Source organism: Sebastes fasciatus, chromosome 7 (assembly GCF_043250625.1).
Source record: "Sebastes fasciatus isolate fSebFas1 chromosome 7, fSebFas1.pri, whole genome shotgun sequence".
NCBI lineage: Eukaryota > Metazoa > Chordata > Actinopteri > Perciformes > Sebastidae > Sebastes > Sebastes fasciatus.
Window position 1 is genome coordinate 17,551,832 of NC_133801.1, and position 15,869 is coordinate 17,567,700.

Here is a 15,869-nt window from a genome sequence, read left to right on the forward strand (position 1 = left end):
ATGTATGTATTTATTATTGGACATCAATTAACAACACAAAACAATGACAAATATTGTCCAGAAACCCTCACAGGTACTTCATTTAGCATAAAAAATATGCTCAAATCATAACATGGCAAACTGCAGCCCAACAGGCAACAACAGCTGTCAGTGTGTCAGTGTGCTGACTTGACTATGACTTACCCCAAACTGCATGTGATTATCATAAAGTGGGCATGTCTGTAAAGGGGAGACTCGTGGGTACCCATAGAACCCATTTTCATTCACATATCTTGAGGTCAGAGGTCAAGGGACCCCTTTCAAAATGGCCATGCCAGTTTTTCCTCGCCAAAATGTATCACATGTTTGGAGCATTATTTAACCCTTCTTTGCGACAAGCTAGTATGACATGGTTGTTACCAATGGATTCCTTCGTTTTCTAGTTTCATATGATACCAGTATCTTCACTCTAGCTTTAAAAGAGAGTCTGCCGAAACCTCTGAAAGATTGATTGCGTTTATACGTAAAGAAATTAGTGGCGTTTAAATTATTTTGCGTTAATGCGTTATCGCTTTAACTTTGACAGCCCTACTTTTTAGTTGTAATGCCTCATGTAATAATGGATAAAAATTATGAATACTTTCAGTTTTGACAGCAAACCGCAGGTCTGTACAGTGGCGGACTCAGGCTGTCTGAGGGGCAGAGGTGAAAAAAATTAAAAGAGCACCCTGCGTGCAGAAAGTTTTCTAGCATGTAGTGCAGCCTATGGCACTGCATCGCATCTTTTCATTGTTATGAGTAGCCTAGTGGACTTTATCTTGTTTTCTCCACTGGAAGGACAACCTAGAGGGCACTTCATTACGTTTTATCTACCATAGAGGGCACTTTTTCTGTGTTTTTTTTCAAACTTGGGGGCACTAAGGGGGGCAGTCGCTCCTCAGTCCACCAGGGGGTCTGTATGCTTATGAAAAATGCCCTTATGACACATAAAACTGCTGCTTAAACCTTACACACACAAGCGCACATACACATGAAGATAAAGATGTCTGTTGTCAAGCTGTCACATTTTTCTACACTTGTAAAAAACAACTCCGGGTAGGGAATGAGTCCTTACCCCAAGTGAAGGAGTTTAAGTATCTCGGGGTCTTGTTCGCGAGTGAGGGGACGATGGAACGTGAGATTGGTCGGAGAATCGGAGCAGCAGGGGCGGTATTGCATTCGCTTTACCGCACCGTTGTGACGAAAAGAGAGCTGAGCCGGAAGGCAAAGCTCTCGATCTACCGTTCAATCTTCGTTCCTACTCTCACCTATGGTCATGAGGGTTGGGTCATGACCGAAAGAACGAGGTCGCGGGTGCAAGCGGCCGAAATGGGTTTCCTCAGGAGGGTGGCTGGCGTCTCCCTTAGAGATAGGGTAAGAAGCTCAGTCATCCGTGAGGGACTCGGAGTAGAGTCCTTGCTCCTTTGCGTCGAAAGGAGCCAGTTGAGGTGGTTCGGGCATCTAGCACGGATGCCTCCTGGGCGCCTCCCTTGGGAGGTGTTCCAGGCACGACCAGCTGGGAGGAGACCACGGGGAAGACCCAGGACTAGATGGAGAGATTATATCTCTACTCTGGCCTGGGAACGCCTCGGGATCCCCCAGTCAGAGCTGGTTAATGTGGCCCTGGAAAGGGAAGTTTGGGGTCCCCTGCTGGAGCTGTTGCCCCCGCGACCCGATCCCGGATAAGCGGTTGAAGATGGATGGATGGATGGATGTAAAAAACAATTTCCTAGCTCGTAACTGTGTTAAACTGTTTTATGAGATGACACAGCAGGCCGGTACATGCTGATGTGACTGCAGGTTACAAGATACATTCAGGTTTAATCTTGTCCTGAAAGTGAGTAATAAAATAACACAGGATGATGTTGTATTACTCAAACTGCAGAGAGAAAATCAATGCTGAAGCAAAAATGAAAAAGCAACTTGGTCCGAGTTAAACTTTTGTTTCCTATTGACCTCTTTCCCTCTGCATGTCTCTGTTTATTTGCTCAAGTAGAAAGAGGTTTGCTAATAAGGTTAAAGTAAACAGGGAAGCGGGGTGAGTGACACATGTTTCCAATGAATAGGAGCACACCGTCTTTCATTACTTTTTCAGTCTGTCCTCTCACTCAACAGAGGCAACATGTGGCTGCGGGTCGTCCTGCTGCTCGCTCTGCTCGCTCTGACTTTTGCTGCAGATAGTAAGTACATTAAAAATCGTTTTTCAAAGTTTAGAAATGTTTTTGTGACAACCAAATAGAGGAGTTTTGCTGGTTGTAATCAAGTTTCAGTAAGACTTGATATTGCGCCTTCTCTGTGTGTCAAATGAACTGTGACCTGCAACTTATTTAACCAATCTGAGGTATCAACTCTGGGTGCCCTGTTTACACAAGTATACATACAGTATATATTTTGATTATTTATTATATTTTATTTTATTTATCTAATTTTTATTTTATTTATTTGAGCTAATACCAATGGAACATCTAACATACAGATTTAAATGTAAAATGGGTGATTTCTTTAAGACTTGGACATCCTTCTTTAAATATGTTGGTAAAAGAATTACAAATATTGTATTAAAGGGTCTGATGGATTGCAATATTGAAAAGTGACATTTTTGGGACGTAAGGCGAGATATTAACTAACTTCTATTTATTTTGTTTTGTTTGTTGATTTTTCTTTAAATGTTTTGTTGTTGCATTACGATTGTGTACAATCATCTCTTTCAGTATTTTATGTGCTATGTATATCATGTGTCAGGGATCTAAGTCTGATGTTTAGTACTTGTGGCCACCCTGTGTGTTGTCTGTGTTGTCAAAGCCTAAAATTTAACTTTATTATCCAAAGGAGGACATTTATTTGGTCAGAGGTGTAACGAATAAATCAAATAAAACAACAGAGACAATCTGTTTTCTTTAACTCTGTCATGTTATCTTCAGATTCCTGTGAGGGTCGCTGCAACGTCTATGGCCGCGATCAGACGTGCCAGTGTGAAAAGACGTGCAAGCATTACAAGAACTGCTGCCCTGACTATGAGGACGTCTGTGGCAAGCCGAGTAAGAACCCTCTCCACTCATGTCTTTGAGATACAGTAACGCTGTGAGACAGGGGAAATGTGCTCATTGACGTCACTTTTCTCCCTCAGCTCGCGGAGACACCTTTGCTTTTGCTGAGGATGATGATGGTGATGGTGAGCTGTTTGAAGGCCCCACTCCATCACCTGGACGTTCAGCACACGGCCAGTCGTTCACCGGTATCAATCGTCTGCTGAGGCCAACACAGCGGCCCATCTCAGACTTTAGTCGCAGACCACAGCAACATCCACAAACCACACTACGAATGACCAGACCCCCTCGACTGATGGAAACCATACATCAGGAAGCCCCCGTTCCACCTGCACAGATGTTCCCCAGCACAACTAAACCCCCTCAGGGTGCTGCAGCAGCTGAGACGACCACTGTTAACGCCACAACGGCTGCCCCAACTGAAGCACCCGACCCAGACGCTGTGGCCTGCAGTGGGAGACCTTTTGACTCCTTCATGCAAGTAAAGAATGGCTCCATATTCGCCTTCAGAGGTGAGTGACCCCCTATTATTCAAATAATCTGACATTTGATAAAGAGCAAAAGTGGAAACTTATTAATGTTCTCTCTAGGGGATTACTTTTTTGAACTGGACCAGAAGGTAGTGCTTCCTGGTTATCCAAAGCTCATAAAGGACGTGTGGGGCATTAGCGGGCCTATTGATGCTGCCTTCACCCGCGTCAACTGTCAAGGAAAGACTTATATCTTCAAGGTGGGGACACAGGAAATGATCTTGTGTTAACGAATCATGTATATCAAACCCCTCTTGTAATAATTTCATGTTTAAACAAACCTTCATTAGGGCCACCAGTACTGGAGGTTTGATAACGGCGTGCTGGATGAGGACTACCCTCGAGACATCAGCGTGGGCTTTGACACAATTCCTGATCATATGGATGCAGCGTTCGCTCTGCCTGCTCCTGATTACAATGGAAGAGAGAGGGTCTATTTTTTCAAAGGTACAGCCAAACATCACACGATACATCCAGATATTTCTATTGAATATGTTGTGATAATATGGAAGATACTTATTTCTTGTTGGTTTCTCCAGCGGATCAGTATCACATGTACGAGTTTATGCACCAGCCGTCCCATAAGGAGTGCATCACCATGTCTGAGAGGTCTCCGTCCACACTGTTCAGCCGCTACATGGACGTATACAACAACTATGACCGTGTCATGAGCGAGCTCTTCTCTGGCTCTGGCAGTGAGTTGTGACGTTATAGATCATTTGTACTCGTTTTGGGGGTGGAGGCAGGTGTTCATGTTTTTCTAACCTTCTTTAGTGCCTCAGCATCATGACAAGCACCACTTCATAGACAAGGACTGGAAGGGCCTCATGGCTCCAGTGGATGCTGCCATGGCCGGCAGAATCTATGTCCCTGCCTGGAGGCCCACACAACGTCGCAACGACAGGAACCAGCAGTACCAGCAGTACGGACAGCAGCAGAACCAGCAGTACCAGCAGTACGGACAGCAGATGGAACAGCAGTACCAGCAGTACGCACAGCAGCAGAACCAGCAGTACCAGCAGTACGCACAGCAGTTGGAACAGCAGTACCAGCAGTACGCACAGCAGCAGAACCAGCAGTACCAGCAGTACGGGCAGCAGTACGGGCAGCAGTGGGGTCGTAGGAGGCAGAGCCGCTCACCCTTCTGGGAGTCCATGGCCGATCGGGGGATGAACATGGGCCAGGGCTTTGCAGAGAGGGGGATGGAAATGGGTCTGAGGTTGGCCGAGAAGAGGATGGAGATGGAGGAGAGACTCGGACGGGACGGGGACAGACGCCGGGATCAAGACTGGGACCAGGACAGACGGAGAGATGGCTACCGCCAGAACAACAGAGGCAACTATGACTCCAGAGGCGACAGGAGGTACTGGGAGTCCATCCAGGGAAGTCAGCCCATACAGGCCGTCTACTTCTTCAAAGGAGGTAACACAGCAGGGACACATTCATTAGTACTGCAGTTTAGGTTAATAACAGTCATACAAAACAATTTAACAACGTTAATGCTTACATAAAATTAATTGTTTTATCTAAATTCAAACTGCGAGGTGGTCATTTAACCCACGTTTCAGCTTTTTCAGGCAGACTGATGAAAGATGACCTTTGTGAGATGAGTAACAGATGTCGAGGGCAGACAGGATCTTATTAAACTAATTTTATCAAACTTTCCCAGCTCTGTGTCTGCCACAGAGGACTTATTATAACTAGTTTCATATGCTGTGTACTAGTCCACATGACAAAGATAGAGATGCCTAAAGTAAGATATTATAATCAAAGAATCAGTATAATCAGATATACCTGATATTCAGTACTGTTATCTGCTTTATGAGTCACCAAAGACAAGAAAGGAGTGTTTTGATGAATGCTGACAGTGATGACGGGTCCAAACCATAGACTGTATATAAAGATGGATGACAGCTCCCCAAAAGTGAAGCCAAAACATCTCCATCGCCCCCTGGTGGCTGGCTGCAGTATAGGTCATAAGTCCCGCCCCCTGCATGTTAGCGGATGGGACATGGGCCAAACTAAAAAGTAAAAGTACACGTCAAATATATTTTTCCCAAAGATGATTTCTGTCATTTTAGGTAGTTCTCATCATGCCGATGTATGTTATGCATGTATTTGATGCTATGAAACGGGGGTGTGACATCATGATTGGCAGCTGTGAGTCTCTCTCGCTAACAAACTGCGACCATGATTGGCTCGCGATTGGTTGGCTCGGTACCTCGGCTCCATCGCCCGCAGACTCTGGCTCCAAATGACGTCCATATCTCAAGATGGCAGCCAACATATCCGGGATATTTTGGCTTCACTTTTGCACAGTGGGAGGAAGTGGAGACTTGTCGTCCATCTTTATATAAAGCCCTATGGTCCAAACTACTGTTAAGTTATGTTTACTGACTGGAAGTGAGATTTGCTTCACACAAAAAAGGACCATGAGCTGCTCCAGAGAGGGAAAACTAATCTTGTTGTCTGTGTTTTCTAGACAAATACTACAGGGTGAACCTCAAGACCAAGAGAGTTGACTTCGCCACGCCTCCATATCCCAGATCCATCGCCAAGTACTGGCTCGGCTGTTCAGACACCACTGGAGCAGAAAAGTAGTTTAATAGAGCGCTGCAGGGATGATGTATTTTTGTTGGCCAAACAGGAAGTTAGCATCGCCCTGGTTCCCTCAACAAAAAGCCAGTGGTCGTCAACTTTGGCAAACATTGGAGATCAATGAAAGTCTGCTGCTCTCCACAGCAGTTGGTCAAACATTGTCAAAGTTCAACTAGTTGATTAAGAATATCTGTTATCTGTTCTCAACATCAGCTGACCTACTTAAGTAAACACAACTATAGTGAAAATAAGCTCAATTGAAGAGATTGTAAAGTGAATTTTTGGCCATGGTTTGATAAATAACATATATTATTATTAGAAGGTTTTATGTTTTACAGATATGCAGCTTGTCATTTCTAAGTTTTCAGTGTCATCATAATAATGAAGGAGTTTGTTACATTGCATTCATTCAGTGATGTTTTCTAAATCATGTATCTACTAAAAAACGTTTATTATCTCCTTATTAATCATACAAGCATATATACAGTGACTAACACAATATAACACAGGGTTGATTGAAGACTTTTCATCCACCAAGAGGTCATTAAAACTTGACACATGGTCCTAAATCCCTAAATTGCAATAATGGGGGTTTTACCCAACAGCAGCATCACGTGACGGTCACAGCAGAGAGAGCAATGACAGGTGGGACTTTTACTGGAGGTCGTAGACGTGAAAACATTCTTCTGACATCTACTGACTGGTAAAAGAGAGCAAAATATAATACTACACTATAATACACTAACAAAGAAACCTCGTTGAATTTTAGTGGTTTTTAACAGATGTTTAAATGATGTACTGAGTGAGTCACATTTGATTGAACCTGTAACAGTCTGTTCTTGTATGTTCATCAATGACCAATAAAAACATCAGTCATCAAGAACACAGCTCATGATGTTTTAACTCTACTATGATATTTTTGCGGTTGTTTACTCTCCTCTTCCTGGTACAACTCAGACGTTCAAAAGAGACCATTCTCTGAGTGAAGAAGCAGACACATGTCCAGATATTACAGTACTTGTATGTAGGGCTGCAACTAACGATTATTTTCATTGTTGATTAATCTGTTGATTATTTTCTTCGATTAATCGATTAGTTGTTTGGTCTATAAAATGTCAGAAAATTGTGAAAAATTTCTCAAAAATCAGTTTTTCCCAAAGCTCAAGATGACGTCCTCAAATGTCTTGTTTTGTCCACAACTCAAATACATGCAGTTTACTGTCATGGAGGAGAAAAGACACCAGAAAAAAATCATCTTTAAGAAGCTGAATTTTTGAAGAAAAAAAAAATCCTAAAAAAATTACTCAAACCAATTATAAAAATAGTTGGCGATTAATTTAATAGTTGACAACTAATCAATTCAACATTTCAGCTTATTTGTAGGTATACAGTTAATACAACATGCATCAATGGAGGAAATAAAAATGATCGCTCAATTGTCCCTCTATACTCATGTTCATATGAAACTGGAGAGACCGAATGCAACCAGTGGCAATGTTAGGAGAAATTACCAAAATACCAAACCTGATATTCTGTATTCATTTAATCTTTTAATCTAAAATATAAATTCCATGTGTTTCATCTATATTCTGTAGTATTTACGCTAAAGATGGTTTGTTTTTTTATCACAAATGCTGCATAAATGTCAGTATGCAAGCTGTACTTTTACATTGTGTAACAGATGACCCCATAATAATTCAAGAGTTCCCTTTGTGCCTGTAACATTATAACTGCAGAGTAATAAATATGCAGCTGTGTTTGAATCAGACCTGCTGACGTGTTGTTTCTCAGAGGTTAAGAGTGTTGAATCAGGACGTTTTCATAGCAGGGTTCATCCATCACACTGACCGCTGCGCCTTCGTTGGCGATGACCTCAGTGAGACTCACGGCGTCTCCTGCTGGTCCCACAGTCAGGTAGGTGCCCTCTATACCTCCCGTACTGGGGTCACTGCCCTCAGCCGTCAGATCTGACCCAGAGTCAGCGTGTGAAGCCACCTCTGGCACGCTCTGCAAAATGAACGACAGAGGCCTTTTTGGAGTGCCGCCCTCTGATTGTGGAGAGTCGTTCGCACCAGCTGGGTCTGAGGAGTTGACATGCTTTCTCCTGATTGGCTTACATATGCCCACCTCCCCTCCAGGCGGCCCTCCCTCCTCCCACACGCTCGCCCGCGCTCCCAGCTTCCTCCTGGGTGGTTTAGTAATCCCTTCAGCTGCTTTAGGCTTGGGCCGGCCCGTCTCCTGCTCCCTTTGTCGCTGGAGGCTACCGAGTCGCCGCAGCACAGCCTGAACTGGGCCTTCGGAGCTCGTCTCCGTCTTCGACACGGGCCTACCTGCCTTACCCACCGTCACATACACCGTGGTGACCTTATTGACCTGAGCATCAGAGGCAGATGTTGGCAGCTGGGTCCCTTTATGAGCAGCTGTGTTGGACATAGTCCGCTTTCGTCCTGATGCCCCGGGGACCTGCAGGGTGGCCCGAGAAGGGGTTCTGTCTACTTCCTGGTCCTCACAACTTGATTCCTGATTGTCTGTCGCCTGCACATCCTCTTCATCTTCCCCCTCCTCGCCCTCAGCTCCATCTTCCTCCCCATTTCTAGCCGCACTTCCCTGACTTCCGAGGGCAGACAGCATCAAAACCCCCCAGGGTGACTTGGGTTTGTTGCGTGGGTATCCAGGGAGAGCGTTGGGGTCCTGAGCCGAGCCACGCCGCTCCTTAGGGCTGAAGCGGGTGCCCTCTGCAAACGAGACAGACGGCCGTTTGGACTTGGCGATGCTGGAGGTGCGAGGGATGTTGAAAGGCGAGGTGATGTCCTCGCTGCTGAAGCCGGAGGGGTCTAAGAACATGTTGCACTTTGAGCTCATCTCGTGGAACTCGCCGCCCGCCACCGCCGGGATGTCTGCCAAAGAGACGGAGACAAATAAGTCCAGCGACATTGGAAGAGATGGAGTGGAAGTTCTGCTCAACGCCAAAAGAGGGCAGTGTTAAGTCTGGTGCATCCCTGTTCCTACCTTCTCTTGGAGGGACACAGTAGAGCGCCTCTCCCTCCTCCTCATCACTGTCGAAGGACGATCCCTCAGTCACCCAGCCAGAGGACGGAGGCTCAATGAAGCTGTGGTTGAACGTCAGCTCTGGGTCATGGTGAGACACTGTGTGTGTCATGAAAAGTAGTTTAAATAATAAAAGATTAAATAATAAAAGAACATGTTAGTCAAATCAATACAGGGCTTGTTCTCTATTAAAAGAATTGAAGAAAAAATTGCACATATGTTATATACTCAGTTTGATTTAAAATACGTTTCATACTGAAAAGTGTGTCAATGTAGTGAGATATGTTTGGGAAGAAATTTGTGTTTTTAGCTGCATTGTCTTGCATTAATCCTGAAAGTCCTCCTTCAAATATTCCACCAACCCAAACACAGATGGGAGGACTTTTTGAATTAGGAAAGGATGCATTTCATAATAAATCTTTTTGACTTCATTCCCAGGAAGCTGTATTTAAACATGGTGGTCAACTAAGGGCGGTAACCCTGAAAGAGAGGTGAGCTGCTGATAAACAGTTGAGTAACTGGTTGAGCAAGTGACTGATCTTTCACATTTCTCGCCGTCCTACCCTTCAGCAAGTGACCTAAATATGACTTCATACTTCATGCAGTCATTCCTTCACAGAAAGGGAAGGTTTAAAAGCACGCAAATATTTCTCACTAAGTGAACATGAAGCACAATGTCACTGAAAAATAACTGAACTCTTGCATATAGGTATGTGCAACTTTTGGAGTTGACTAGTTTGTACACAACCCATGAATTACAGTGTATCACTGTATTATGCAGCATTATACTAGAAATACTGTGTTATCAGACTGACCGGTGACACGCGGCAGGCCAGAGGACCAATCAGAAAGACAGGGGAGGGCAGCACTGATGTTAGCCAGGACGCTGTAGACGTGATATTTCATCCGAACTGACAAGCCTCCATCAGCCACAGTCGCCCTGGAAGACACAAGGTTAATATTGTAAGGGTTTCACACTACTGCACAGTTGCCATAGTTGAATTTGTGTTGATTGAACAGTTGAACCTCACTAATTCAATACCTCACTTTGGTACTGAATATCTTTCCACCACCCGAAATGTCATAATAATACCACAATTGCCTACGTTAAGGAAGAATTATTAAGTTAATACTTGCAGATTCTGGGTTGTGTTACATAAATAAGGATTTTCTGGAGCTGTAGAAGGAAACGCTCACAGCTTATCATGGCTGGAAATCTCACAATTTCACAATTGACAAATAAAAGCTGGTAGTGTTTGCCAAGCCCAAACTGCCTCCAATCCAGTTCAAGGTGGTCCAGCAGTGTTTGGGCTTCTACAGTGTGCTAAGTGGACATAATATTGATAGAGGGAAGTGAGGTGAACAGACCTGTCTTTGCCACCAACAGGGCCTCCTCCACAACACAAACAGCAGCAGAGCACAGCGAGGAGCAACAGGAGCAAAGGAACCAGCACACCTGCTAGTACAGCCGCTCTGCCACCTGACACACACACACACATCAAGAAACATATGATGCTTGTTAATAATCCATGTACCGCAGATGCATTTTGAATGATGGATGGATGGTTGGATGGATGGGTGGACGTACTGTTTGGGCAGACACCAGTGACTTGGTCGCAGCCTTCCCCCTCACCACAGTCACAGGCGGAGGAACAGTTGAGGCCAAACTGCAGAGCGGGGCAGCTGCTGTTACAGCTGGAAAAAAGAGTCATGCAATTACATCACCACAGCGGACAAAAGGTCAGTGTATGAACACTGAATCATCATCTATTTCAGTGTGCAGTGAAAATATACTGTAACGACTACTGAAATAAACATTGATGTGTCATAGAGAGGAAAATTAAAGAGACCATAATGAAGGTTTGGCATGTTTTAACCTGCTGACCTCAAATTGCATATATGATAGTTATACTGCCAACTATTCTCCAAGCGTACATGGTGGACTCCGTGAAGAGGACCCGCTGCCTATGTAGATATGAAGGGCTCATTCTAAGCTAACATTAACACAACGATTCTTAGTTTCAGGTGATTATTCACTAATCAAAACATAGTTATGAATATTATATTCTGCTAAGAGATCCCCCAAAATATTACACACCTCTACCTTTAAAAAAAATGTGTCTTGTTTACTGACTGTCTTTTGGGTTTAATCTTATGAGAACACAGTTCATGACTGCTGTGTTGTGTAGGGGCGGGGTGTTAAATCGCAGATGCCAGAGGGGCTCGCAAATGCATTACTACACAATGGTAATTAAAGTTTGAGAAAAATAAAACAGTTTTGTGGTCAATGGGTTAAAACATGGAAAACCTTTTAAAACAAGGGTATATTACCAGTTAGCAGCCTAGACTGAAGGGATGTTTGTTTTTGAGTTGACCTAGTTAGGTCTGTTTAGCTAACAATGTGGTTAAAACCTCACACTGTGTAGGTTTGAAAGCATTTATCTCAGTTTAAATATTTGCACACAAATGTATCATATAAGCTCCAACCTTAAGAACACAACGCCCAGTTTCAGGTTTTCATAACACAACAGGCGTGACTAAAAAACCCAAAACATAGAAACATGAAACAGTTTCAACATTGCTTTAAGCTCACCTCTCCCCCTGAAAGCCTGCCTGACAGACACATCTTCCTGTCACGTGATGGCAGTTACCATGGAAACAAGGGCTACACAGGAAGCCGCAGGCGTCTCCAAACGTCCTGTTGGAGCAGGCCTCCTCACACCTGGGCGACAGGGAGCAACGACCAAGGACACAAATAATCATTTCACACTGATTTCTAATCCTAAAACCTTAATCTCAGTACATGTTTAACAGTTCAAACTGATTTTGTCCCACACAGCTGACGACTTATGGACATTACTTCCATCTTTGTCACACATACTTGCCCTCATTTTCACAGTTCACATAAAATGCACACACTTTATAACGCTGGCTATTTGTGAAATTTAAAGGCACAAGCAAAGACTAGATCAAGGAGCATTTTCACACAGACTACATATATCATACCATTGGCTTTGCGTATTAGCACATTAACTATGAACCGCATTAACTTTATGTTACAGCCAACTTTTTCCAGAGCATACGGTTCACTTTGAAAACCCCACAAATGATCCGGTAACCTTCACCGTGACTAAAGTACAACATGGTCAAAAGTGCACACCTGGGTCCAGTCCATCCAGGGTCACACCTCCAACATTTCCCAGTTTTGGGGTCACATGGTTCGTTATTCCTGCAGCGTGGACACTTCTCCCCGCAGCCGTCACCGTAAGAACCAGACGGGCACGGGCGGTCGCATCGTGTACCGTTCCAGCCGGGCTCGCAGCCATCACAGGCGCCGTCGATGTCAGAGCAGATCTGGTTGTCTTTGCAGTAACCACAACTGAGGACACGAGACAAAAACAGAAAGAGTTACCAGTAACACACACTGGTATTTAAACAAACATGTGACACCTACCTCATTGTACACCCACTGCCGTACTTCCCAGCTTCACAGCGCTGGTTGCAGTAGACACCCTGGTACCCCGGGTGGCACAGACAATGCCCGTTAACCGGGTCACAGCTGCTGTGTGTGAGGTCACAGTTACATCGCCGGTCGCAGCCGTGTCCCGACCAGCCTGCCTCGCACTCACACACACCGGTGCGCTCGTTACATGGCGACAGGTAGCAGTTGCAAGAGCCGGGACATTTCAGCCCCCAGTGGCCCCTGTGGCACTGGCACCGGCCCGTTAGCTGGTCACAGCCGGGGCCCACAGACCCCCCGCTGATGCACTGACACGGCTTGGAGCAGATCGGCGTCCACCAGCCCTCATCGCAGGTGCAGTTTCCATGGACGGGGTTGCAATGGCCGTGCCGGGCGCACTTGCAGGCGTACTGGCACAGCGGGCCCCAGCGGTTGGGGTTGCAGGTGCACTCACCGGTGACGGGGTGACAGCGGCCGTGTGGGAAGCACTGACACACCTGGCGACAGTTTGGAGCCCAGAACTCAGGAGGACAGCCTGGTGACAACCAAACAAACACAGATATAGATATAATACTGTACAAAACACTTTAACAATGTATAGTGGTGGGATGTAACTAAGAACATTTACTCAAGCACTGTACTTCAGTACAATTTTGAGGTACTTGGGCTCAATTTGAGATTTTCCATTTTATACTTTCTACTTCTACTGCACTACTTTTTTTAAATTAATTTTATTTGAGTGGTTTTGCATATACAATAAAACAAGGCAGACACAACATACTTAAACCAGGTTGACAAGTACAATAAAAACAATAATGATATAAAAATAAATAAGTAAATAAAAATATGCACCATTATTATTATTATTATTATTATTATTATTATTATTATTATTATTATTATTATTAATAATAATAATAATAATAATAATAAATATGTACATAAATAATAATTACATTAAAACCTGTCCCTATTCCCTCCCCCGTAATAAATAAAATCAAATAAATAAAAAAATTAGGAGTTATGTATATACAGTGTATGTATGTTCACTGCTCAGCTAGAAAAGGGTCTACTCCACTACATTCGACAGCTATAGCTACTGGTTACTTTTCAGATTAAGATTTATCATAAACATTTTATACATTTATAAAATACAGTGTATTGTTGAAGATTAAACCAGTGGCTCCCAACCCCTCACAAAAATGTGAGGTCTAGTTAGGGCCCCATATCACAAATCATATGTTTAATGTCGTTAAAGGTTATACCAAAGTGACATTTACCCTCTAAAATTGCCACTTGGTTTCTTAGTAAGGCCAAAAGGGGTATAATTATCTTTTTAATTAAAAAAAGCAAAGATTAAGTTTAAAAAAGAAAAACAATTCTAATTTGAAACAATCTAACAATGTGCTACATGAAAACATATCAGTCATTGGGGCAACTACGAGTGCTTTTATGTTTGTTTTAAGTCCATTAAGCTGGTAATATTTCTGTACCTTTACTTAAAGGCACAATAAGTAGGATTTGTCGGTTATGGTTTGTAAACACAACATTCAAAGTTGGCCCTCCCCGGCTCAACAAGGGTCACGGTGCTCGCAAGCGGGTGAAAGTTCACCACAGATTCACTCTCGATTTGGTACTAGTGTTGTCCGCTTGGCGTTTCGCCTCGCTATAGTTGCGTTTTTTCGGCGGTGTCCGCCGTTTTTGTGGTTTCCTCTTGGATGGGTGCTTACGATCTGGCATCTAGTTGCTATGTTTTTATAGGTTGATGCCCAGAAACGTCCAGAACGAAAGAAGAAAAGAGAAAATACAGGCAGAGGACAGGATCTCGGTAGAAACAGACACCACCACACACTTCTAGTGGATCATAAGTGATTATTGAGAGGGATTCTTTTTGTACATTATTTTTCTATACATTGTTTTTAGAAAAAAATCATACTCATTGAGCCTTTAAGTAGGATTTTAAATTCAGAACTTCTACTTGTAAAGGAGTATTTTTATATAGTATATAAATTGTATGTTGTATTACTAAGTTAAAGATCTGAATACTTCCTCCACCACCGTTATTTGGCAACAGTGACTTCTTGAAGACGTTTCACTTCTCATCCGAAAAGCTTCTTCAGTTCAGGCTGAATGGTAGTGGAACTGAAGAAGCTTTTTGGATGAGAAGTGAAACGTCTTCAAGAACCTAAACCAAGTCCAGTTGATGCTGATTTAACCCTTACTCGGAAACCGTGACCTGGATGACTGAGAACCTTCACAAAAAACATTTACTGGTTTATGATGACATTTCACAATAAATGCATTATTAGTATCATCTTAAGTGACCCTAAATGGTCCATTTCACACAAATATTTAGCTCCTGTTTATTGTAACTCACGTGTTTTACAGAGAGCTCCGAAGTAGCCAGGTGGGCAGCGACACACTCCAGGATACACACAGGTTTCATCCTTCAGGCAGGCCTGCTCACCCTCACACACAGCTACACACACACATACACATGCCAGTGAATGAAACAAAAGGAAAACAAAGCAAATATGGAGGCAGTAAAAAGCAGAATACCTACGATCCATTAGAATAGTTAAACTCACGTATGGTGCACTCTTTTCCTTCTTGACGCCATCCAGTGCAACAGACCAGGGTGGAGGGGTCCCTGAATATACAGAAAACAATCACATCAGCCTGACAAATCTCAAACTTAACAAATAAAACACTCTGTGGTATGGAACCAGGAAAAAACAAACCCCAGCAATAACCTGAGAAAACAATTAAAAGAAGGTAGAGAATAGTCTGCATTCAGACCAAGTAGCAGTCCAGCACAGTCCTAAACTCCCAAACTTAAAGAAATACTTTGGCTCAAAGGAACTCCGACAGTAAAAAGGTGTGAACGAAGGTAAAGTAGTACCTGATATTGTGGCAGACGTTCCTCCCAGCAGGATCCAGTGTTTGTGAGGAGGACAGCGAGCAGCAGAGAAGAGCACTCAGAGCTCTGAGGAGAAGCTTCATCTCCACTCAAAGACCCAAAACAAAAACCAGATATCTTTGTGTCCTGACTTCTTTGTGTCCTGACTACTTTCTCTCCTCTCCACTTGTTCTCCTTCCAATCAGAGGAAGCACAATGAGAGGCAGTTATCTCTCTCTCTGTCGACCCTCCACCCTTCCCTCCTTCTC

General features: G+C 43.7%; 2 protein-coding genes across 2 annotated transcripts; one reads left to right on the plus strand and one right to left on the minus strand.

Annotated features, from left to right (window-relative positions):
• Positions 1-2,038: 2,038 nt before the first annotated feature.
• vtna (vitronectin a) lies at positions 2,039-7,076 on the plus strand. The gene is made up of 8 exons (XM_074641920.1): positions 2,039-2,198; positions 2,940-3,056; positions 3,146-3,577; positions 3,656-3,795; positions 3,886-4,042; positions 4,135-4,290; positions 4,370-5,017; positions 6,078-7,076. The coding sequence occupies exons 1-8, from the start codon at positions 2,141-2,143 to the stop codon at positions 6,194-6,196; spliced, it is 1,827 nt and encodes a 608-aa protein (XP_074498021.1). The 5' UTR covers positions 2,039-2,140; the 3' UTR covers positions 6,197-7,076.
• On the minus strand, positions 6,626-15,865 carry scarf1 (scavenger receptor class F, member 1). Its single transcript, XM_074641919.1, has 11 exons — positions 15,604-15,865; positions 15,290-15,351; positions 15,079-15,180; positions 12,696-13,236; positions 12,402-12,620; positions 11,835-11,963; positions 10,830-10,936; positions 10,610-10,721; positions 10,057-10,181; positions 9,203-9,340; positions 6,626-9,090 (listed from the first exon to the last, which is right to left on the minus strand). The coding sequence occupies exons 1-11, from the start codon at positions 15,702-15,704 to the stop codon at positions 7,988-7,990; spliced, it is 2,739 nt and encodes a 912-aa protein (XP_074498020.1). The 5' UTR covers positions 15,705-15,865; the 3' UTR covers positions 6,626-7,987.
• Between the last annotated feature and the right edge of the window lie 4 nt (positions 15,866-15,869).

What these genes read in the sequence shown, in the direction of transcription:
- vtna (XM_074641920.1), top strand. Translation starts at nt 2,141, where the DNA reads ATGTGGCTGCGGGTCGTCCTGCTGCTCGCTCTGCTCGCTCTGACTTTT. An exon ending in CTCCATATTCGCCTTCAGAG is followed by an intron (nt 3,578 to 3,655) that starts GTGAGTGACCCC and finishes TGTTCTCTCTAG; the next exon opens with GGGATTACTTTTTTGAACTG. An exon ending in GAGGGTCTATTTTTTCAAAG is followed by an intron (nt 4,043 to 4,134) that starts GTACAGCCAAAC and finishes TGGTTTCTCCAG; the next exon opens with CGGATCAGTATCACATGTAC.
- scarf1 (XM_074641919.1), bottom strand. Translation starts at nt 15,704, where the DNA reads ATGAAGCTTCTCCTCAGAGCTCTGAGTGCTCTTCTCTGCTGCTCGCTG. An exon ending in CGGAGCTCTCTGTAAAACAC is followed by an intron (nt 13,237 to 15,078) that starts GTGAGTTACAAT and finishes GGTTGTCACCAG; the next exon opens with GCTGTCCTCCTGAGTTCTGG. An exon ending in GCAGGCTTTCAGGGGGAGAG is followed by an intron (nt 10,937 to 11,834) that starts GTGAGCTTAAAG and finishes TCTTTTTTCCAG; the next exon opens with CTGTAACAGCAGCTGCCCCG.